At 41.3% G+C, this 24,828-nt stretch overlaps 1 protein-coding gene across 1 annotated transcript in view; it reads left to right on the top strand.

Annotated features, from left to right (window-relative positions):
- The window catches only part of LOC126235467 (odorant receptor Or2-like), a 78,992-nt gene extending 54,364 nt beyond the window's left edge, over positions 1 to 24,628 (top strand). Inside the window, exons 5-6 of the mRNA XM_049944189.1 lie at positions 7,644 to 7,799; positions 24,572 to 24,628. Coding sequence (XP_049800146.1) covers positions 7,644 to 7,799; positions 24,572 to 24,628 — 213 coding nt within the window. The remainder of the gene's footprint in view (positions 1 to 7,643; positions 7,800 to 24,571) is intronic.
- Positions 24,629 to 24,828: the final 200 nt, after the last annotated feature.

The following is a 24,828-nucleotide window of genomic DNA, read 5'->3' as shown; positions in this document are numbered from 1 at the left end:
CAGCTGTAGACAGTCGAAATCGGTCTTGACACCAGATACTCGTAAAGCTGTTTTATCTAAACAATATTAATAGCGCTGCTGCTCTTCGTGAGTGTCAAAGCATTAAAGGAATACGAAGACGTCGTCTTTCCGCACCGAGCTTGAAGAACATGAGCCGGAAATTCAAATTAACTGGCGATTTGAAAATTGTTCCTGGGATAGGCAGACGGACAATTGCGCCACAGATTGTTTAAGAAGTTACTGTTGTCAAGGTTGAGAGTGCTGGCCGCGCAGTGTGTCCTCCAAGCACTGCATGAGCTGTGTCACGACAACTAAACATTCTATGGTCCGCCTGAATTTTTTCGCCCAAGGGTAGAGTAATCTCCAGTGCGGATGCTGGTTGTGGTGAAATCAGATCGTCGTCACACTGAGCAACGTTTGTAACCTAGGACGTAAATATGCTACGCAATTAACAAATTTACCCTTTTTATGTGGAAATCAAAATTTGTTTCTTTCAGTGGTTTATTTGTTGTTTCTCTTACACATATCCTTACAAATGTTTCAAGAAAGTTCGGTTCTTCTACGATCACTCAATCACTCGTTTTCCATGGGGGACCTCTTATGTAGCGGAAATTTAATATAGCGACGCTGTACACCGACTTCACAACTGGTCTACACGAGCAACTAGGACATAACATTGGCCAGACGGGTAGGGGGTAGTGGGCTGGAGTGCCATATGACGGAGACTGGCCCCGATAGAAGATAGTCTAAGGATTCTGCATTTAGAACCAAAAGGGAAGATTTTAGATAACCTTGAAGATCTGGAGATCTATGCGCATATACAGCACGCTGCCTTCCCAGTCTTTAATGAACAGGCTTCCTATGGGTACAACTGGTTTTTTGTCTTGTTTGAACGGATAGTAATTTGAGTTTGGTGTCTGTTAGCCCCTCATAAGTAATTATGATAGTGTATTTCATAGGATCTGGCGTTGTTCTGTGTGCGTACCGTTGTGATAGGCTAGGTTTTATGCTGATTGGCCGGCCGCGGTGGTCTCGCGGTTCTAGGCGCGCAGTCAGGAACCGTGCGACTGCTACGGTCGCAGGTTCGAATCCTGCCTCGGGCATGGATGTGTGTGATGTCCTTAGGTTAGTTAGGTTTAAGTAGTTCTAAGTTCTAGGGGACTGATGACCACAGCAGTTGAGTCCCATAGTGCTCAGGGCCATTTGAACCATATGCTGATTGGTTGGCTAGTTTAACGTCATAAGGGGAAAGTTAGATGGCTAGATACGTTGGCATATACGTATTTGTTCACTACCGTACCCTTTGGGTGGTCCTTGGTGACACAATGGTTTATTTTATTGAGTTTAGACTTTAAACTTTTAACACTTTTAATGTTTTTTTTAATTTTTATTTTTTTTAATCTAGAGCTCTCCGCTATCCGGATAGCATAGGTAGGACTCGGGCAATTGTCGCACCACTAGTTTATATAACGAATGTGTGAGGTATAACCCACGTGTGTGTTTTGGGATTTTATGAAAATGTTCTTCCTCTCACCATTAAATTTTGTCCACGTGATAGAGGGGTGTAAGTAGTTGTTTGAAGACTTTTATTTGGGCAATCATGGCCCATGAATATCACTTGCCTGTAATTCGATAGGCAGATGGCTGCTGCCGACGTTGTTGCCATTGGCTTTAACAGATGGCGCCTAAGACGTTTGCGTACGGGAGCTGATCACAGGGTTTTAGTTTATGATGGACAATGTTGGTTATATTTAATTTGGTGGTATTCTTTTAGAGATTTGAGAGGTTGAAAGGTTTATTCATGAAAGAACTCCCCCCCATTATTTATTTTATATTGACATATAGTTTGAGTTGTGCTTAGTGCCACTACTGGCTATAGGTATACTATGGCAATGTAAAAAATGTTGGAGTTTTTTAGAAATTTTTTTAAAAATGTCCTTTAGTGTTAACGTGTACGGAAGCACTATTCCGGTTCCTAGTCGTAATTACACCCTGTTAAATGTTATATGCTGCGTATATTATTATTAAATTACATGTGAACGCATGGAGCACATGACCATGCAGGGCCCCCTACCGAGGGCGCTTCGCTGCTAGTTGACTTGTTTAGCGTCAGTATAAGCTCTGCTTCAAGACTGCTTGTGTCGCAGTTATAGCCATACGTTATTGGACACTTTCTTTGAGTTGTCAAGGATGTACACCTGATTGGTTAGGAAGGGGTTGAAGTTTGTGGTATGTAACTCATATGGCCCGATCCCATTTTCTGTAACGTTGAGACGTGATGAGTGTGGTGTTCACTTATGTTTTGTACTTTTTTGTAACAGACGTCTGAATGTGGGTGTAATCCCGGAACGCGTAATATGTTCTAATAAAAGAGTCAATTTAACATCTCATGACTTTATTGTGATTGTACAGCATTGGTTGCCAATATATCAACTAGGACAAACTGTAGCGCTTTTCCCTACCGTTATAATTACAAGAATATAAAACTTAGTCACTCAGAGTATTGTGCCACTCATCATTGAGTTATTCAGCAACGTTCTATGGATAATGTTTTCAACTGCAATTTCAGCTTTAGCGAGTGGCCGTTCCTGGCGCTATCCACTGCTAGCGTATTCGATTTTAATAGCGAAAAATCTGTTATCACACAATGAAATATGTGAACGTATGTCATGGATCTAATCCTCAACTCTGGGACTCCGTTCACGGACCCTGACCGATCGACCGCCTTTTCATCATCTACCAATGGCGTCACTGGATGTGGTATGAAGCAGCGTGCGGTCAGCACACTGTTCTCTCGAACTTTGTCGGTTTTCGTGTAGTATCAATAAATAATATCAGAGAATGGCGTTCTAGCCTACAGTGTGCATAAACACAAAGTCTTTGCGTGAGTGGTAGGTAATCACTATTTGACGTTCATTTCCTTAAAATACGTATGTTCTTGAAGTTTGTTGAAGTCAGTTTAACTTGAAGCAATTTTCTGCTTCTAATATTTCTCTCAGACCTGAAAATAGTTGTTTAACGACTGATACTAGTAATAAAAGTAATATGATATATTTCAGCGATCAATACATTTAAAATACTTGCAAATTTTTTTTAACTTTCAAAAAAGTTTTGTGTAATATTTTACAGAAATAAAATGAACCCAGTGAGGATGATGTATAGGCGTCAAAATATGTTTTTGAATGAAGAATACAAAAAGAAATACATTGTGATTTGCATAAGATGGAATTTCAAATCCAAACCTAAATCGCAAAAACGAAAAAGAAAACGTCAAGAGGAGCTTCTAACATGTCAGTAACATGACAACTATCCAGTTCTTGTTATTTTGTGTTTAACATTTCTGTCAGGCACATATACTAATTTGTAAATGAAATGCTGCGACGTCTTGTCACATAGCCTCCGTCCACTACACTGTCATCTCAGTCTCTTTGTATCACTTCCAAGTAGCCGAAAGCTTCACGATATGATAAGAGGCCTCATATGTACACACAATAAATATTAACACCTGACTAGAAAACTTGGAAAACCGACCAGGTTTCACACCGGTGCATATAAACTTACTTTCAAATTCTTGCAGGCTTTGACTCTCACAATGTCAAACCACTTCCTCCGCGGCCTGACACCTACATTCAGGAAGGCTCCTTGCAGACTCTCTGATTTCTCTGTCTACGGTCAGTTCCAAGAAATTGTTTTCACGTTTGGGCCTTCATGGTGCTCATCCTCAGGAGCAGTATGCAAGCACTCTCATTCGTTAACTCCTGCTCCAGCTAATAGCACTTCTCTGGAGAGTGCTGTTTCCCACCAGGGCTTCCACAAGTTTATACCTAACAGGTAGCGGAAATAATCTGCTACGACGATAAGGCTGTCTAGTTCTTAAGCTAGCACATGAGCCTCTGGTCGCAAACTACTTCAGACGGATTACAGAAATATGCTACTGGACGCGTCAGCTCCAGGCGGGATGCAGATGGAAGTCAGAGGCTGTCTCTAGAGATGCGGCTCAAAATGGCTCTGAGCACTATGGGACTTAACATCTGAGATCATCAGTCCCCTAGAACTTAGAACTACTTAAACCTAACTAACCAAAGGACATCACACACATCCATGCCCGAGGCAGGATTCGAACCTGCGACCGTAGCAGTCGCGCGGTTCCGGACTGAAGCGCCTGGAACCGCTCGGCCGCCGCTGCCGGCTCTAGAAATGAGGTTTGAAATGATGTGTTACAATGCATCTTCTTATTGATCAGTTAATAACACACAGTTTTTGAAATATCTTCCTCTCTTTGCTGTAAAAGAAAGCAGGTAATAAACATCGACTGAAAAGCTGTGTTTAGAAAATGTAAAGAAATTAGTTTTGAAACTGTGTGGAGTTTACTTGGAGCCAAGTCGTTTCTACCGTTCATTTCTTTCCTGAAGCGTGTGCCGAGATGAAAAGATGAACCCAACGTCAAAGAACCACAGTAGTCTCCGCTTCACTCCCTTCATCCATTACCCCGTGATGTAGCCATGCTCAGTACCGGCTGGTTTTTCGACACAACATACTACTTGCGAATTTCTATCGCTTTCTTCTGTGATCCATTGTCCTTTGCAAGTGAGTAATGGTGATGCTGAATACTAACCACCTGTGAACAGTACAGGTCCCAGTCAATGTCGTCTTGACATTCGCTAAGACCAAATTGACATCAGAAAACAAAGTGGAAATATAGGGCTGTTTCTATTTAAATTTTCGCTATTTGAGACGGCCCCCATGCCGAAACCAGTGATCGTAGGACAATAAAACTTTGTCGAAACATTTGTGAGGACATGTGGCAGAGAAATAACGAATAAATCATTGAAAAAATATCATTTTAATTGCCACAATAGACGATAAAACTTGTTAACTGCGTAACATGTTTAGTTCCAGCCTACAAACGCTGCTCAATGTGATGACCATCTGCATGAACGGCAGCCTGGAACCGCACTCGAGATTGGTCTTCTGGTATCCGGAACATCTCATATGGGATGTGTGTTAGTGCTCCGTTGATAATCCCTGTCCTGCAGGTAACCCTACAGACAGAAATCACACGGCTTGAAATCAGATGATCTTGGAGGCCACGCAGTTTGAAAAAGCAGCCAGTGATATGGTTTTCTCCGAATGTATTACAGAGTAACCGAGTGGTCTCAAGAGCCGTGTGAGGTGGAGCTCCATCGTGCATCAAAACAGTTGCGTCCAAAGCATTTCTCTCCTGTAGAGCAGGGTTCATATGTTGGCGAAGCAGATCACAGTGACGTGTTCCATTCATGCTTCATGTCCTTGGTCCTTGTGCTCCGAGATCCTCCTATGTCACTAAATGTTCGAATGTATGTTAATTCCTAAGGGACCAAACTGCTAAGGTCATCGGTCCTTAGACTTACACACTAGTTAAACTAACTCACGCTAACACACACACTCATGCCCGAGGGACGACTCGATCCTAGCGGCCGCGCAGTCTGTGGCATGCCCCAAACCGCACGTCCACTCCGCGCGGCCCTGCGTCACTATACTAGTACCAATGCCTAAGAGCGAGTCATGACACTGACAATGTCAACAACGCAAGTCCTGCAGTGCACAGTCCGAACATCATTGGTATAGAGCTGGGTTCCCGCACGGTGAGTACTGGCTCAAGTAATGAAAGTTTAATTGTAACTAACATCTATAATATCTAATTTCTTAAAATTTTTCCAGAAACAGTGACTGTCCCTGCATCTAAGGGCTGATGAATTATTCAGAAACAAGAAAGATGCAGTGGAAGACAAGTATGTAACAGCTGCCTTCTCAGTGGAAACATAGGGAAGGAATATGACAGCCCTGCTAAAAGTAGACCTGTACAGTGTTGTAGTTATTGTTGCTGTTTGCAGGGGGGAGGGTGCAGTATCAGAGGCAGCATTTACCAGGTACTGGCTAGGAAACAGCGGTATTCTGTGTCGTGTTGGTGTTATTGATGGTGTTGTGGGTGGTGCTGGATGTGTGGGCGCGCAGTGTCTGTGGCAGCGTACAGCAGCCACTGGGGTGAGCGCTAGCACCGACTTCCTCAGGGAGTTCTCTACAGTTTTGTTATTGTTGACTGCCTTTGGCAGCATACAGCAGCTACTGGGTTTTGTTGTTGATATTTGTAGGGTGGAACGCTGTCTCTGATGGCAAACAGCAGTCGCTTGTTGAACACTGGCATCAGAGAGAAGTTTGCATCGTGTTGTCGTTTCTATTTGTAGGGTAAGCCGCTGTCTCTGACGCCATCTGACGGCATGCAGCAGTCACTGGGTAAGCCGTGGCATTGGCTTAAATAGAGTGTTCGCCATTGTGTTGTTGTCGTTGTTTGTAAGTCGAGATGCTGTCCCTGGCCGCGTATAGCTTCCACTGGGTCATCGAAAGAAACAGCTTCCAGAAAGAGCTCATCACCGTGTCATTGTCGTTGTTTGTAGGGTGAGCTGCTGCGTTTGCTGACACATAACCGTGGAGGTAAGATGTGGGTGATGACGCTAAAGCCTTACGTCGTGCGTTGCTATATTAGTTTTTCCAAAACATTAGCAGACCACTGGTTCTTGTTCTTAATCTCCGTCGCGTGCAGGCAACAGTTGTTCTAAACAGTAAATGTTTTAGTGTTTGTGTGGGTCTTGCAACATCAGGAAGGCATTATCAGACGATTTTCGTGTCTTAAGTGTCTGTTTCATCCCATAATACGACGCATTTCGCCCCGTTAATGTAACTTTCTTTTTGTTATACGTTTCGAATAACCAAGAATGTAATATGAAAAGGCTGCTTTCATTATCCAGCATTTTTCTTAATACGAACTGATGAAAGTCATGTTACCTTTATAGCGTCTTCCCGAAAATGCTGAGAATGTATTTTGACACATTTCATTGGTTTCCAGTCTTTTCTTCAAAGAGCGTTCGCAACAGAGATTTTCGAACTGGAGTGATAGGAAATCTAAATACCAGAAATAAAACCACAACAGTAAAAGCAATCAGCACAGCTAAAATTCATGTGTATAAAAGAAAATATCGCTTGAACGAGTACTCTTACGAAGGAAATGTGATTCCTTTACACTTTAGACAATAATCAGAACGACTAGTACACCTGCTAATGATGCAAGCTAACATTTTTTTTTTTTTATCGAAACACTTCCATGATGGAGGTCGGCTTCAATTTTGTGACTTCATGACAACTCCCCTTTTTATACTCCATGCATACAACAGTCACTGAGTGCTGTCAGGTTCCCGAGAGTGCCCTCCTTTATGTTGTTATTTGTGGAGTGAGACGTTGTCTTTGGAGGCGCACAGCAGCTGCTGGGCGAGCACTGGATTCATTCTCGAGAGTGTTTTTCGTAGTGTTGTTGTTGCCTGTAGGTGGTGTCTATGGCGACGATCAGCAGCATCTGGGTCAGATTCCATAGAGTGCCCTCGATAGTGGTGTTTGTTATAGTTCGCAGGGGGAGGCTCTGTCTCTCGTGCCGTACAGTACCAGATGTGTGAGCATTAGCAGCATCTTCCAGAGACTCTTCTCCAACATATTTGTTGTAGACTGTAACACGAAGTGCTGTCTTTGGTGGCGTACAGCAGCTGCGCTGGGTGAACATTGGCATAAACTGTGAGACAGTGCTTTGCATCATGTTGTGTTGTTGTTCTTCGCAGGGTGCGGGGCTGTCTCTGGCGGCATATAGCAGCTGCTGGGTGGGCGCTGGCACCAGCTTCCAGAAGGCCCTCTCCATTCTGATGGCACGCGCCCACAAGCCACTGGTGATCACGGCAGGCCGCCTCTACCCCATCAATACAGCTGCCTTCGTAGCGGTCAGTCCAAATTCTCACGATCTGTATTTTCTTGGTTGTGTTTAACGCTTTCTTCATCTAACGAATGTTGCCAAAACTCTTGAGAGTTTTATCAGATAGTGAACTGAGCACTTCGCGACGCACTGCTGAGCAATTTAATTTGAGGTAGTTACCTAGCTGCGTGGCAGCTCTTTCAACCTTGATGACGAAGGCACATCATGGGAAACCGTAAAGATGACCCTAGGATTAATACATTTGACTCCAATATGAAAATTTTGAGGCTTAAATCCCAGTGGAGCGATTCTAATTTACAGCCCCCAACGGGCCTCTCGTTTGATGAATGCTGGTATGATCCCTTTGAAAAGAAGACGACTAAGTCTGTGCTCATGTCAGTCTTCTTTACAGGTTTTTACCATGTATACGTATATGTGTGCATGTATGTGTGTGTGTGTGTGTCTGTTTGTGTGTGTTCTCAATGTTAACGAAAATTCGTACATCCGATTCTCTGAACGCTATACTTCAGAGATAGTACGCTGAATCTGTGGACGCATGAAGAAAATTTGTGTATATATAGAAAATCATGACTTAGTGAAGTAGCAACAATTTGCAATTGCGTAAATACTGTGATGCAGGAAACAATGGAGTGGAAAGTGTCTGGGGGTTGTGCTGGCATAAGTTTTTAACAGTTTCTACATGTATTAATGAGCCTCATCAAACCCGAGCACATGCGCAAGGAGAACATAAGAATCCAGCGCTCACATTTCCTCAAAGCACAACTTGAGAGCTAACACAATAGATCACATGGTAAAATCATCTGCTCCTTTGAACATCTTCAGCACTAAGTAAGTGGTCACAAAACAATATACTATTAATAACAACAAAACCGTCAAAGTATGACAATAATGTGACAGTAAAGACACACAGTTCAAATCTTAGCCCAGAACACAGTATCCCAACATGTACACCGTGAAATGCCGACCTCCTAAACTAATATTTTACACTCAGTTAACAAGAGAACAAAACATAAATAATAGAACATACCTAATGCAGACCACAGCCCATAATAAATGAGAAAATTAACTCAATCAACTCCAGCCGTAAAGACAGATCAAATTTATCTGAATACAATAGACAACAAAAGCTAATTCTCAGAATTTAGCACATTAGGCGCTACAGCAGCCTTTCCATAAATCCAATATGACCTCTTCGACAGTTCACACTGACAAAGCGAAAGTCATCTGCCTGCGCTAGAAAGGCTGATCTGAACACAGCGAGAACCATTTCCTCTAACCATAGTTGCAGACATACACCACAGCTAACAGCTCGTATCCTGGCATCACCACATTCCCTAGAACCACGAAAAAAATCGCCAACTGACTTTACCACAAAATATATCAGCATTTCAGTGTGACGTAAACTAAAGGGTTTCTTGCTGAGTGGTAGCTCTCTAAACAACATCCCTCATGCGAAAACCAGTTGTTATTTTGACTGATGTTGCTCGCACCTTAGATAATTTGGTTATGCACGGCTCTGTTAAAAAAGTGTAGCTTGATGTAGTCATAGGGTCGAGCCACACATGTCTGCTTTCTTGCCAGCAGCTAACTCACTATAGCTGTGATCGTGTCGTCACATTGTCTATGCATTAGTTAGACTTGCGAATGCATAACATACACAAACATATAAGATAAAAGATAAATTAATAATTTAATAAAAAAAGGGTCCTATTCCAACATCTCTAATTGATGTAGATGACGGAGAATTACGTTGAATAATTTTTTTTCGAGGAAGTACATCTCAAATAAATGGAAAGTGGTCCTATGAAATCCAGTTAAAATACAGACAGACAATAACCATGTCAATTGCAGTAAAGTTGCAGTGAGAGTGTTATGAGAATGGTAGCAGACTCCCCAAGCTAAATAGTCATCCAACACGCGCGCAAACTAAGTCGATTTCTTGATCACAAAACACGAAACACGAAATACTTGCCAGCTCAAGTAATTCAGAGTTCAGCATTACCATTTACAAAACACACGAAATAAAAAAAGTAGTAACTCTTATTATGTGTGTTCTGGATTCACTCTTGTTACCACATGTATGTCTATAATCTTCACTAACTCACCTACAAGCCCCAAATCGCTCCCGTGAGTACACCGCTCGAAAAAGTGTCTGTCTCCACTTGACTCCAATGGTGTTCCGCCACTGCCTACCTTTCCATTGCATAATGGTCATCATTCCCACCAAAAATTCGTTGTTCTTTTGTTTTACAGACATGATTTGACTCAACTTAAACATTTCTCACATTAAACTAACATGTTATGACATTATTCAAGTAGATTAATATTATAAACCTTCAGTCACACTGAGACCGTTCACAGTGATTACAAATAAAGCTTTGTTCAAAATTAAATAAGCTGGCAGTCTTGCACAAGTGCGCCCACATTAAATAACAACAGATTATTGTAAAATGTTGTTTAAACAATTACTTAAGCATGCTAAAGATAATCGTCTTTTGCACTTTCTTTAGCAGTGGTGTCAGCTAACACATGTGATTGAGCACTTCTTAAATTGCCATGTTATGTATTAGCAATTATAATCATTACTTAAGTAAGAATATGGCAAAAATGGCAACATATTCGATAATGAAAAACTCAAGCATGACAAGAAATGAGGCATTCACGGTGCATAAATTTGCTGTGTTAGTGTGGAGATTACGATGTTCTAACGAACACTTGCATAACGAAAAAATGTAAAAAAAAAAAGAAATAAAATAGATACATAGGCAGCTTTCAGGGATGATAGCTATAGTCCAACGCCATCACCTGACACATCGCTTGTTGAAATCACATGAAGCGTTTAAATATTGTTGATTCTGAGGCTTGTTGTGAAAATATTTAGTCACCATAAAATATTAACTTTTGTAATTTTACAGATATTGAAAATATTGTTGTGTCACTGGATGCGCCTCGTTTTTCTGAGATCGTAGATGTATTCGGATTTGCTTTATTGTGTAACTGTGTTTTATTCCAGAATTTCTCGTCCTCTAAGCGAACAGCCACTGTTAAATTACACATTTGTCTTTGTACCCACACCTGGGCTCGCCAGCGGTAGTCACTGCGACTGGGTCAGCAACGGCGTTTTGGCTGAGCCAACCACGATGCGTCCTGAGACCTGGGCCCCCTACCGTTTAACCATACAATCCAATTCATCTCGTAGCAAATCTAGATGGCTAACTTCCCTGCATATGCGTGAAAGTGGAAAGTCAAAACGCTGTTATTCACTCGTGTCCTATACCACTGTTATGCCCTGAGTGGCAGATTTACATATTAAACTTCCTAGGTTTGATGAAAAAAGTAATTAGGCTAATTAGGAAAAATTTAATTAATGATTTGATGGAAAATTGGCATGTTTTACGAAGAATTGCTGCTACGTACGTGATAGAAGTGTCAAGATCATCCATTCAACCCCTGGCTATTTTCTGCATAAAAAGTTACATTGGTGTCCTATTTAAGTGGCAAAAAGATTTCCCCCCGAATCAGTTTCTGAATTTATGACATTTAGAGAGCAGAATACAGTAGGAAGGCATAACGAGATGTGCAAACGAGGTGTCAATAAATTCGTCTCTTCAAGACGTAGTTATTTTGCGTAAAAGACGTTCCATGGTGTAATATTTTATGTTTAAAATAGTTATCCTCGAATCAAGTACTAAATTGAGGACATTTCAAAAACAGATGATTCTGGGAACACAAATACCTCAATACGATCATGCTTTCTCATAAAAACTTGAAAATGAAACACTGGAAAAATCTGTCAAATGTTTTGTGTAGTGATTTGTCCGAAAGTGGTAATTGAAACAGATTGTACAAACGTTTGACGAGCTTTCCTGAATGATGGTCGAAGTCACGTACAGCAAATTAGGTGCGCATAATGTTTCTCTAATCTGTTTTATCTCTCAGTTTTAGACAAATCATTTCAAAAAAACATTTCACCGATTTTTCCAATTTTTTTGTTATTTCCACTAGTTTCTCCCATAGAAACTGGATCCAGACCTACTTTAGTGTCGATACTTCTCAGTAGCTTACGAGGAGCCCTCAGAGAGAGCCTTGACCTACTTTCACGATGCTTTCCCTCTGGCCACTTGTCATAGGTATTGGAATCGAAAGGTTCTGTTTTTTACCCCCAGCATTTTTTATTTTCGTAAAATTCATCTGTTTTTCACAAAGTTCGACACAATATGCAGCATGTCTACTACATTTTAAACAATCGCCACACCACCACAAACACCACTAACACCATGCCTACTTTGAACAATTTTGTGCTGCATTCTCTGGTAGAGTTCTTAATTTAAGCAACTGGTTGCCGACAAACCATATATTCACTTCGCAACCCATAATTTTATTTAAACAATTAACGCAGCATACACAATAGTGAATAGCTACACCTCATTTAAACAATTACACTTTACTTAGACGGTTGTACACACAACATACCCCATAGCTCTTGCCACACAAGCTTTGGTATTACAGATTATCACTCAGCGACCACAGTCATTTAAACAGTTGCACCATTTTATTTAAACACAGATCATTGCTGTAAACAATTGCAGTTTATTGTAACAGCACAATCTGACCACTGCAATAATGTTGTAGGTAGGAATAGAATGTGGTTAGCAATTGTTTCATTTTACTTAAACACTTCATAGATCGTTACACACATATACGTCAAACACCTGGACTAGCAACAGCATGGCATCATGTTTATTTTTCACTTTACTAGAACAATTCATTGTGTATGCTCGTCTGATAGGCATGTACAATGGTATGGAAAACCTAAGGAGGAAAATAACTTTCAAATGATGCGTCATTGGCAAGTAGCACAGCTCGATGAAACTTGTATCACACATAGAATGAATGCTACAGTACAGAAGGTAACTAAAAGAAATACATCTACAGCTCACTTAGCAGAGAGTTCACCGAATCATCTTTACAATAATTATTCCACTCTCGAAGAGCGATTGGAAAAAACGGAAACCTGTATCTTTCGACGAGAGCTCTGATTTCCCTTATTTTATTATGACGATCGGCGTCAACAACCTATTTTCGCATTCGGAGAAGAAAGAAATTTCGTGAGGAGATTCCACCGCAACGAGAACCACCTCTACTTTAATTATGTCCACCCCAAATCGTGTATCATGTCCGTGGCACTCTCTCCTCTATTTCTCGATAGTACAAAACCTGCTGCCCTTCTTTGAACTTTCTCGATCTGCTCCGTTAGCTCTATCTCGTAAGGATCCGACGCTGCGTAGCAGTACTCCGAAAGAGGACAGAGAAGCGCAGCGTAGACATTCTCTTTAGTAGATATGTTGCATCATCTAAGTGTTCCACCAATAAAACGCAGTATTTGGTTTGTCTTCCCCACATTATTTTCTGTGTGTCCTTTCCAATTTAAATTGTTCATAATTGTAATTCCTAGGTATTTTGTTGAATTTACGACCTTTAGATTTGATTTATTATTCGTGTAACCGAAGTTTAACGGACTTCTTCCAGCACTCATGTAGATAACTTCACACTTTTCATCATTTAGGGTCAATTGCTAATTTTCGCACCACATAGATATCTTTTCTAATTCGTTTTTCAATTTGTTTTGATGTTCTGATGACTTTACTAGGCGGTAAATGACAGCGTCATCTGCAAACAATCTAAAACTGCTGCTCAGACTGCCTCCTAAACCGTTCATGTAGATGAGGAACAGCAGAAGGCCTATAACACTTCCTTGTGGAACGCCAGAAATCACTTCTGTTCAACTCGATGACTTTCCGTCAGTTACTACTGACTGTGACCTCTCTGACAGGAAATCACGAATCCATTCACATAATTGAGACCATATTCCATAAGCATGCAATTTTATTACAAGCCGCTTGTGGGGTATGGGGTCGAAAGCCTTCTGGAAATCTAGAAATACTGAATCAGTTTGAAATTCCTTGTCAACAGCACTCAACACTTCGTGTGAGTAAAGAGCTAGTTGTGTTTCACAAGAAAGATATTTTCTAATTTCGTAATGACTGTGTGTCAGTACACCTTCCTCTTCGACGTAATTCATAATCTTCGAACACAATACATGTACCAGAATCCTGCTGCATATCGACGTTAACAATATGGGCCTGTAATTTAGTGGATTACTGCTATGGTCTTTCTTGAATATTGACGTGACCTGGACAACTTTCAAGTACTTGGGTATGGATCTTTCGCCAAGCGAGCGGTTGTATATATTTGTTAAGTATGGAGCTATTGCGTCAGCATACTCTGGAAGGAACATAATTGGTATACAGTCAACACTGGGAGACTTGCTTTTATTAAGTGATTTAGAGTAGATGTCCTACTCTTCGGCTATCTACTTCTAAATTGCTTTGGCAGCTGTTCTTCATTCGTCGTCTTTGGTGAAGGAATTTCGGAAGGCTGTGTTTAGTAATTCTGCTTTAGCAGCACTATCGTCGATAGTATTTCCATTGCTGTCGTGAAGAGAAGGCATTGCTTGTATCTTGCAGCTACCATACTTTATATATGATCGGAATCTCTTTGATTTTTCTGCCAGGTTTCAGGACAAGGTTTCGTTGTGGAAATTATTATAGATGAACAGAAATGACACTTTTGTTGAAAGGCAATCATCTCAATGAAGTCATTGCGATTCATGAAGGTCCCAGGGATATTACAAAATGTGGGACTTGGTTCTTAAGAGCGTATGTGATCACAGTGAGTGGACGGGAGTGCATGCTCTGCTACGTGCTACCATGCTGGTCGCAATGTTGCTAAGGAGTTCTTATGGTAAGGCGTTGCACCACGGTTGACAACAGCTAGGTTGCTGGTTCGTATGAACGTGTTGCAATGCACCTCCAACGCCTCCCACGCGTGTTCTACGGGATTTAAGTCGAGCAAACGGGTAGACAGACCACTCGCCGGAATTGTAACTAATATATTTCAGCTATCAATCGTCTTTTTGAAATTTTATTGGCAGATCTAGATTTCAGCTAGAAACTAGCCATTTCAGTGCACTATCATTTTTGATTAATGCATATAATGCCTGTTGGTCGGGCTTCATCCACTGTTCATTGAATTCAATGAAGTGTGGATGAAGCAGATCACTTACTTAAAATCTTATGTGTGAGTGTGAGGTACGTCTCTGGACTGCTCTGCGCGTTCAGACATGTCATGTGAGCATGTTTAGTGGGTGACAAAAAAATGGCTCTGAGCACTATGGGACTTAACATCTGTGGTCATCAGTCCCCTAGAACTTAGAACTACTTAAACCTAACTAACCTAAGGACATCACACACATCCATGCCCGAGGCAGGATTCGAACCTGCGACCGTAGTAGCCGCACGGTTAGTGGGTGACAGAAAGGAGACACATGTCTATACAACGAGGTAAATAGCCCACAAGCCGGTGATTCAAAATGGTTCAGATAGCACTGAGCACTATGGGACTTAACATCTGTGGTCATCAGTCCCCTAGAACTTAGAACTACTTAAACCTAACTAACCTAAGGACATCACACACATCCATGCCCGAGGCAGGATTCGAACCTGCGACCGTAGTAGCCGCACGGTTAGTGGGTGACAGAAAGGAGACACATGTCTATACAACGAGGTAAATAGCCCACAAGCCGGTGATTCAAAATGGTTCAGATAGCACTGAGCACTATGGGACTTAACATCTTAGGTCATCAGTCCCCTAGAACTTAGAACTACTTAAACTTAACTAACCTAAGGACATCACACACATCCATGCCCGAGGCAGGATTCGAACCTGCGACCGTAGCGGTCACGCGGTTCCAGACTGAAGCGCCTAGAACCGCTCGGCCACTGCGGCCGGCACCGGTGATTCGCTCAACAATAAAAAAAAACAATAGTTCAAGTTACATTCTGTACACTGATGTTAGCAACTGATGTTATACAACACCAGTTTCTATGCTTAGGAATATTACCTGATGATACACACTTGTAACGCATGATTCACCGAGCGAGGTGGCGCAGTGGTTAGCACACTGGACTCGCATTCGGGAGGACGACGGTTCAATCCCGTCTCCGGCCATCCTGATTTAGGTTTTCCGTGATTTCCCTAAATCGCTTCAGGCAAATGCCGGGATGGTTCCTTTGAAAGGGCACGGCCGATTTCCTTCCCCATCCTTCCCTCACCCGAGCTTGCGCTCCGTCTCTAATGACCTCGTTGTCGACGGGACGTTAAACACTAATCTCCTCCTCCCCCTCGCATGATTCAGGTGACCTAATAGTTTGTCACTACTAGGTTCTCGTGTATACTATTACTCTCTCCTCCAGAACGTCTGCTTATGGGTGAAATTTGGTGTTGTTTGTTACTTATGGTTCAGATATGTGACATGATATACCACATTATTGTAGCTTTACAGCTAGTGTTTATATCATTTATTCAACCCATGAACTTCGTAATTTGGATACTGTCTGAGATTGGAAGCTATAGCATACCTTGTGCATTTGTTCAAGAGTGTTGGTCACTTTTTCACATTGTGAATGTGGTAGCCATTGCCTAGCATTCTGCAATAAGTGGTACTGATGTGTTACTTTATGGGAGATAATGTTGTCTTTATGCATGAGTTTTATTCCTCTCAGTTATACACAAGCTTCTCTGATAATCGTGAATTTATGTAAACTGATCACTGTGAACACCTACCAAATTGCCGCTATGTCCACCTTTGGCATGGATAACAGAAGCGGCACATCATGGTATGGAAGCAGTGAGGCCTAGACAGATAGCTGGAGGGATCTGGCACCACATCTGTTCACACAAGTCACATAGTTCCCACAAATTCTGGGGAGGTGTGTGCTGAGGTCTGACGCCACATTCAACCACATCGCATATGTCTACGACCGTGTTCTGATCTGGCGAGTTGGGGGGCCAACACATCAACTGGAACTTGCCACTGTGTTCCTCCAACTACTCCATCATACGCCAGCCCTTATGACATGATTGTCTTGAAGGTCTGTTCGTGATCTGCGCCCAGTGTACAATACTCCCTGGCTGTCTCGGTGCCTTGCATAAGCTCCACTGGACTCACGAATGCCGATGTGAATGTTACAGAGCGTAACGGAGCCGCCGCCAGCTTGTTCCTATCCCACAGTATAGGTGTCAAGGAGCTGTTACCCTGAAAGACAACAGATTCACGCAATCCCATGGGCATGATGTAGATGGTAAGAGGATTGATCGGACTATGTAATGTTCTGCAACTGAACCAAAGGCCAGTGTCGATGGTTTTGTGCCCACTTCCGTCATAATTGCTAATGTCATGGTGATAACATTGGCACCTGCATGGGTCCTCTGTTGCAGAGGCCCATTGTTAGGAGTGTTCGATGCACTGTGTGTTCAGACGCACTTGTACTCCACCCAGCATTCAAGTCTGATGTTAGCTCTGCCACAGTTCGCCGCCTGTCCTGTTTCACCTGTCTTCCCCCAGCCTACGATGTCCGACATCTGTAATGAGGGGTGGATGCCCCACCCCATGACGTCTGGATGTGGTTTCACTTTGGTTTCGCCATGTGTTGAAGACATTCGACACAGCACTCCTCGAACACCCAACAAGTCGTGCAGTTTACAAAATGCTCGTGCCGAGCCTTCAGACCAACACAGTCTTCCCTCGATCAAACACAGATAGATCGCGCGCCTTCCCAATTCTACACGTGGTCAGCATGCTCACTGTTACTTCCTGCACCATGCGTGTTTCTGACCAGCAGCGTTCCTCGCCAGATGCTGCTGCTATCGCCTGGATGGGTTTCTATAGATAGCAGGTCGGTTGGCGTAATGTTCTGGCTGATCAGTGTAACTCCTTCCTTAATGATCAAAGTCTGCAAAGAACTTAGTCTTATTATACGCAGAACTCATTTCTTTGTTGTGACTGGACTCTTGTGCCATTGTAAAATTTTGATTAATTTTGATATATTATTTATCCTAAGTCTATTTACTATACATATAAATCAGGGCATGATTAATAAAGTGACAACTGTGATGGATTATAACATTTGGGTGTACACAACAGAAGTCTCACATATGATGCGTCATTCTTCAAGAGGTAACGAATTCTGATTGTTACGATACGAAAGCTAGTGTCCACTACCCACATACAGGCAATCTGGTAACAGAATTGTGTATTTTCCTGGCAAAAATCATATTAAATTGTGTTCCCTTGAGTCTTTTTTTTTTTTTTTTTTTTTTTTTTTTTTTTTTTTTTTTTTTTACACGAGATTACTGCAGTGTGATCTTACATGTATGAATCTGCTGTGGATTATTGCTTTCCAGTATGCTTTAATTCGATTCTGAAAGGGGGAGTATTCTTTCCCTAAGAGCGTCTGCTATGTAATAACCAGCGAGCGTGACACATGCGTATTCTGAATATCTCATTTGCCCTTGTTAAATCTAAAAAATTTAATTCTCGCATCGCTGCACTTATTTACAAATGTTAATGGAACTGTGTAGTAATTGCCACTCAGACATTAGAAATTCTCACGTACTGCCTACCTGGCAAGCATAAAATGATTTACCTTTATAGTAAAAAAAAACAGTACTGAAGTTCTCAACGCATGTAAGGCTCTTTACTATGGTATGAATAATGGTGTTTGTGAACGATTTACAAAATTAATAATGACCTCACCCATGAAGACGACCCTAAATTAATTTTGCTTTAATACGTTCAGTACTGTCTCTTTTCAAAGTCATATATTTATGTTCATGTGAAAGAGTACGCACGTGAGTGCCACAATGGTAGCAGTCATTAAGTCTATTCCTGTCAATGTAGTCGCTTCAACTGACTCATGAGTCCATTGCACTGGCAGGTCTTGTAGTTGATGGTACACACCAAATGACTAGCTTAAATAATTCTTAAAACGTAGTGTCACAGCTGTTGGTAAATGCCAGTAACTGTGTGATTTAAAAAATTTCTTATTAAATGTTACTAATTTTGTATATTAGTGTGGATGCAGTAAGTGTGTAAAATTTTGTACTTCAATACTTTTCGGTGAAAGGCTTCCTAATTACTTCGATGCATGTCGTGTAAGACTAGATCTGCCACAATTCTTTTAAATTCTAGAACTGTCATGTCAGGAAGTACATGCATAGAAGATGCACGGGAAAGCTTATTGGCTGCTCTGAGGCTGCAATATATTATATTTACTCTTGTTACCTTGGTCGGTGCTACACTTACTGTGTGCATGTGGTGCGTCTGTAGCACCTGCATGTGCTTAACTGTTAACCATCATGCACTGTCACTCCAATTGTTTCAATTCTAGAACTGTTATGTCGTGAAGTATATGCCTGTGACATGACTATGCACAATGCTTAGTTTAAATAAAGTATAAAATAAACATGACATCACACTGTTGCTAGTCCAATTTCGCTTTGTAAATTGGTTGAAGTATATATGCGGAAAAACGAGTGAATTGTTTAAATGAAGTGAAACAACTGCTAACCTAATTCTCACCATATTGCAATAGGCCAGTTGTACTGTTACAATACAATGTCAATTTGTAAATAATAGATTTCAGCTATCAGTCGTCCTTTGGAATTTTTACTGGCAGATGTAGATTTCAGCTAGAAACTAGCCATTCTAAATGCACTATCATTTTTGATAAATGCATGTAATGCCTGTTGGTCGGACTTCATCAACAGTTCATTGAATACTAATGAGTAATGCCTGTTGGTCGGGCTTCATCCACAATTCATTGAATACTAATTAGTATTCAATGAACTGTGGATGAAGCCCGACCATTGATCAAAAATGATAGTAAATTAAGAATGGCTAGTTTCTAGCTGAAATCTAGATCCGCCAATAAAATTCCAAAGGACGACTCATAGCTGAAATCTATTATTTACAAGTCAATATAACAGACGCTGCGTGCAACAGCCTCTGAATGGAGGGTAACCTGACAATGTCAATGGTTTATACTTATGCGCAATGTTTCAATAGAATGGTGGAATTGTTTAAATCATTGTGGTGGCTGGACGGTAATCTCGGTAATTTCCAAGCCTGTGTGGCAATTGCTACAGAGCGAACCGTGCTTTCTGCCGTTTAAAATGTACTTGTTTAAATGATGGGTTACTTATACATTTAGCCATCCACTATCGATTATCCTGTGTTAATTGTTTTTAAAGCGGTGGGCTGTGAATTAAATGTGACTGGTCGTCACTGCATTTTTTGATGTGAGAACTCTACTAGCGTTTGAAACTCAAAATTTTTTACCGTATGCGGCGGCTATGGATGTGGAGGTGTCGCGGTAATTGTTTAAACGTAGTTTGTATGCGTTGTCGAAATTCACCGAAATTTTTAGGTAAGTGAAAAATTGTGGGGGTTAACACCAGCACTTTCCGACTCCAGTGCCTATGAGAAGTTGACAGATGTGAAAGCAGTGGGAAATTAGGTCGCGATCTTGAGCTCTCCTTCGTATTCTCCTGTTCTCTAGCGTGCTTCTGCTACTCAGACCCTTTTTTGCGTCGTTACAGCATCTTAATTGTGTGGCGTCTGTGACCGTCCATTTTCTCTTCAAACATATTCCAGGCTTCTGTCACATGTGCAAGACCAGATGGATGTCTCCCGTAGCATAATACTGCCACCACCAGCCTGCCTCCGTGGGGTGGTGCGTGTTTCGAGTAATTATTCATCTGGACGACGGCGTATCCCGGAATGGCCGTCGGCCTACTGTAAAAAGAAATGCGATTCATCCAATCATGCGACACATTTTAATTGAGCGGTGGTTCAATCTCGATGGGTGTGGATGTCAATCACATTGCCGGCCATACGTGGTTTCACTGTGCTTCAACCACTTTCCGTAAGTGCCTTGGACAGTAGCACGAGGACAACCGACCAGCTTCGTCGTTTCTTAGATGATCGTTCCGAGGTGCCAGGCCAAAACAGTCTGCCTGTTGTTACGGTCGCTTTTGTCAATGGATTTTCCCTTTTGCGTTCCTTGTCGTCGCTAGAATGTTTCACTTTCTGTATATGCTCCGCTCAAAACACTATCTGATCAAAAGTATCCCGACAAACCCGTTTAATGCGGATTCCACCACTAGATGTCACGACTACAGGAGGACGCGCCATTATAAAAGAATGTGAGCCGTATTGTATTGCCACTAGAGAAGTAGTAACAGCAGATTAGGTTGGCCAGAGACCTCGGTGACTTCAAATGTGGACTGGGCAGTAGATGTTACCTGAGTAATAAATCCATCGGGGACAATGCAGCCTTTCTAAAGTTACCCAAGTTGACTATTGGTAATGTTATTGTGAAGTGCGACATAAAGGCCAGGCAGACCTTATGTACTGATGGACAGGGACCGTCGGGCACTGTGAACGGTGGTTGTAGAAAATAGCATGAAACTGATGGAAGATATCACTTGTAAGTTTCAAAGTGCTACCAATAGTCCAGCTAGCAGAATGACTGCGCGTAGATAGAAAGAATGGAGTAAATGGTCGAGCAGGTCCTTGTAAGCAAAAGTTACTGCAGTCAGTACCTGAGGTTTGGCGAATGTAAGGAGAAGGCCAGTGAACGGAAGAATATACAAACAATGCACAAATCGCGGAAGTACTTACACTATAATAAAAGGAGAAAGAAATTTACTACTAAAACTTCTATGGTACGAAACTGTAAAACACAGCAGTCAGTTTGCTACGAATATGTTCTTTATGGCCGGCCGCTGTGGCCGAGCGGTTCTAGGCGCTACAGTCTGGAACCGCGCGACCGCTACGGTCGCAGGTTCGAATCCTGCCTCGGGCATGGATGTGTGTGATGTCCTTAGGTTAGTTAGGTTCAAGTAGTTCTATGTTCTAGGGGACTGATGACCTCAGAAGTTAGGTCCCATAGCGCTCAGAGCCATTTGAAACATTTTGTTCTTTATGCCTCTTGTAAGCATCAGAAAGTTTCCAAAAATATACATTTCATCAATCAGATATTCACTGACATTTGAAGGGACCGATTGTTTGAACGAGAATATTATTGCCAAAATTTCTGGAAAGCACAAATGAAGTACGTTGCTGTCTAAATGGTACGAAATGGGTTTCACGCAGCTCTCACAAACTTTTTACAATACACAATGTATCCTGCCACACCCATGTTTTGGTACACTAGAGTGCGGAAGATGAACGGTGTAGCATCAGTTTATCCCTCTCAAAGCAGTGAAAATTGTTGAGCACCACCATGGCACATATTCTACTTAAGACAGCTTTCTTCCAAAAACTGGATCATCACGTAATGCAATATTTCACCCAGAATGTTAGTAAATGTGTCACATAACGTTTTACGTAAATTGTGTATTAAAATTACAGGTGAAAGACTAAATTAGGCATTATGAGATGATCAACTCTTTGGTATTACATTATATTTTTGTTCCATGTCTCCTAGCTTTCATTTTTGTTGATGTGTTACCTACGTGGACTGAAAAATGAGATCGGCGTTGAAAATGGCCACTCGTGTGAAGTAATTGTTTGTTTAAAGTACAGTTAAAGCCTACGCAAAAAGTGGTTTCATTGAAAGACTGAATACTGGTTCTTGGAACGTAAAATGAATTTATGGCTCTGTGTATAATACTGTTTCTTTGTATAACTGCAGATCGTATTGATTAAACAAGACGTAAAAAAACTGTGTGTTCCAAATATTTAGAGGAGACGTAAATAGAAACTTTTGTGTGACAAAATGTCACAGCTGTAGCGTTTCTCCACAACTTATCTATGAATTTTGTGATAGTGTTGATATTTAGACACAGTGTTGAAACATCTTTATGATGAATATTGTTTAAGAGATATTGCTGAGAATGTCGCCCATTACTTTAGTGACAACTGGCATCTGTGTGCTAATGATTGTCTAACACAATCAAAACAACGTAGTGTATCACAAACAATGGCTGAGGCTTCAGTAAAACGAGCAAATATTTTGGGATATCTTTTGGTGTCTCGTACACCAAACTCTTCATCTCCACCTCAAAAAAAAAAAAAATTATAGAAGTGAGGTCAGGAGAACATGGTGGCCACAGCACTGAACCACTCCACCCAATATGACAACTGCGGATTACATTGCCTAAAAATTCTGTTACGTCAGCAGCTTAGTGTGACTAGTCCCACGTTGGAACCATAATCATTGCCTGACTACTGGTGGTAAATTCTCCAATATTTCCAGTTGTAGTTCTGGTAGTACTTCACAGTATGGTAATATACTCTGTTGAGCGTATTAGGCAGAGCATATGGACCAGTCAGGTGGTCGTGCATAATATCCAACAGTGTTATACAATTATTAGCTTGCAGATGCCATTTGTGCATTAATGGTGATGGATAATATTTTTAGCAACATCTCTAAAACAATATTTATCACGCAACAGTTTGAAAACCACCTCACCACTAGCGTCAAAACCCAATGGATTCCTACAGGGGAAACGTTGCACTTGTGACATTATTCTTTACCTCCTCCAAACAATCCAAAATATTGTATACCAGCTGAGGAACATGGAATTGCCCAGGTATTTATTTATAACTGTGCCTGAGGCTTCATATGAGAGGAATTTACTTTTGACTTAAGATTTGAAGTAGAGTAATTGGGGAAATGAATGAAGAGTTTGTTTACTTCACTGACGTGGGAGACAGCATGAGGAGATAGCCATGCGAAGAGCAACTGACACTTTAGTCCATACCCACAACATGCTGCTTCTGGCCTTGTGCTTTGTTTATAGTTATGGCACAACGTCAACTCACTGGGAATAAGTGGGAATCGGGGTATAAAAACACGCTCGTTTGCGCCATTTCCTGTCAAAATTTCGATTCTATGAAGTTACATCACACACAAATAGCTTAAAACTTCTCTGAATTAAGGCTTCTGAGGCGCGAAATAATGTTGTGCCTCACCTTTGGAAGGAGTTTCCAAAGATCGAGTTAAAGCCTGATGTTCTCGAGCTACACCAACTTTCGGCTCACAATTTTCATTGGATTCTTGAGAATGCATAGTCCTCAGTCTTTTAGCCATTCTGTTGTGTTCAGAAAAACTCGACCATTTTCTAGACGCTTTTATTTGCAAACAAAACGAAATCAAAATATGATGAGTAGGCACCCAAATCATGAAGCAAACTTAATAAATTAGGTTTTCTAGCAAATAATATTTACAAAGTCTAGGGAAAGAAACAAAACAATTTCGTTAAGTTTTCAAGACACAAAAAGAAATCAGTAAATCCATATATCCTAGCCAAGTAAATTTTCTGTTAGTCTGTATTCGTTAAGATAAGACTGCGGCATTTAATTCTGTCATTGGTGTAAATTTCCGCAAATATTCCTGTCGCTACGTTTAAAAAAATTAACAGCGCCATCTAGTGGTTCTTTGGTGCAATACTAAACTAACAACGCCATTCTTTGATGTACTATGCCGTGATTTGTAATCCTTAAGCATCTGAAATACTTAGCTGAGCAGATGGACTTAGACAAAATTTTAAATTAAGATATCCTTTTTTCCGTGTTGAGATTTTGATTAAATAAAGCCAATACGTCGACCCAAGCCACGCTCACGTTAACCGTGAAAAACTCATAAAAATTCGTCTAGTGATTTTGGAGATTAGCTTGTTGAAACAGACAGACAGACACAATGGTTTTACAGTTTTACTATTAGTACAGCGATAGTAGTTTTACAAGCTGTATAAACAGATAGAGCTGTGTCAACGTTGTGTTGTACTATAGTGATGTGATCAACAAACGAAAATGGACCTGTAATAAAAAACTTACATTGGTGTATGACCTGTGCTGTTGTGTTGCAGCTGATGAAAGCCTCCTACTCGTACTACACGTTGCTGAGGCAACTGGACAGCAACTGAGTCACACGGCCATAGGTCTCCAGCTGACCAAGTGGAGCAGGAAGAATGGCACAACCAAAATGCTAACAGAACACCCTTCACAAAGCACCCGGCGATATGCAGAATGTATGGTCCAACTTGTAGCTGACTCTGTGACGATCGTAAGCCAGTCTAACAACCTCAACCAGAGCCCACTGCAAGACAGGATGACAGGATGAAAC

The sequence above is a fragment of the Schistocerca nitens genome, chromosome 2 (assembly GCF_023898315.1).
Source record: "Schistocerca nitens isolate TAMUIC-IGC-003100 chromosome 2, iqSchNite1.1, whole genome shotgun sequence".
NCBI lineage: Eukaryota > Metazoa > Arthropoda > Insecta > Orthoptera > Acrididae > Schistocerca > Schistocerca nitens.
Note: the sequence above shows the minus strand (reverse complement) of the source record. Positions and strands in the feature narration are given on the sequence as shown.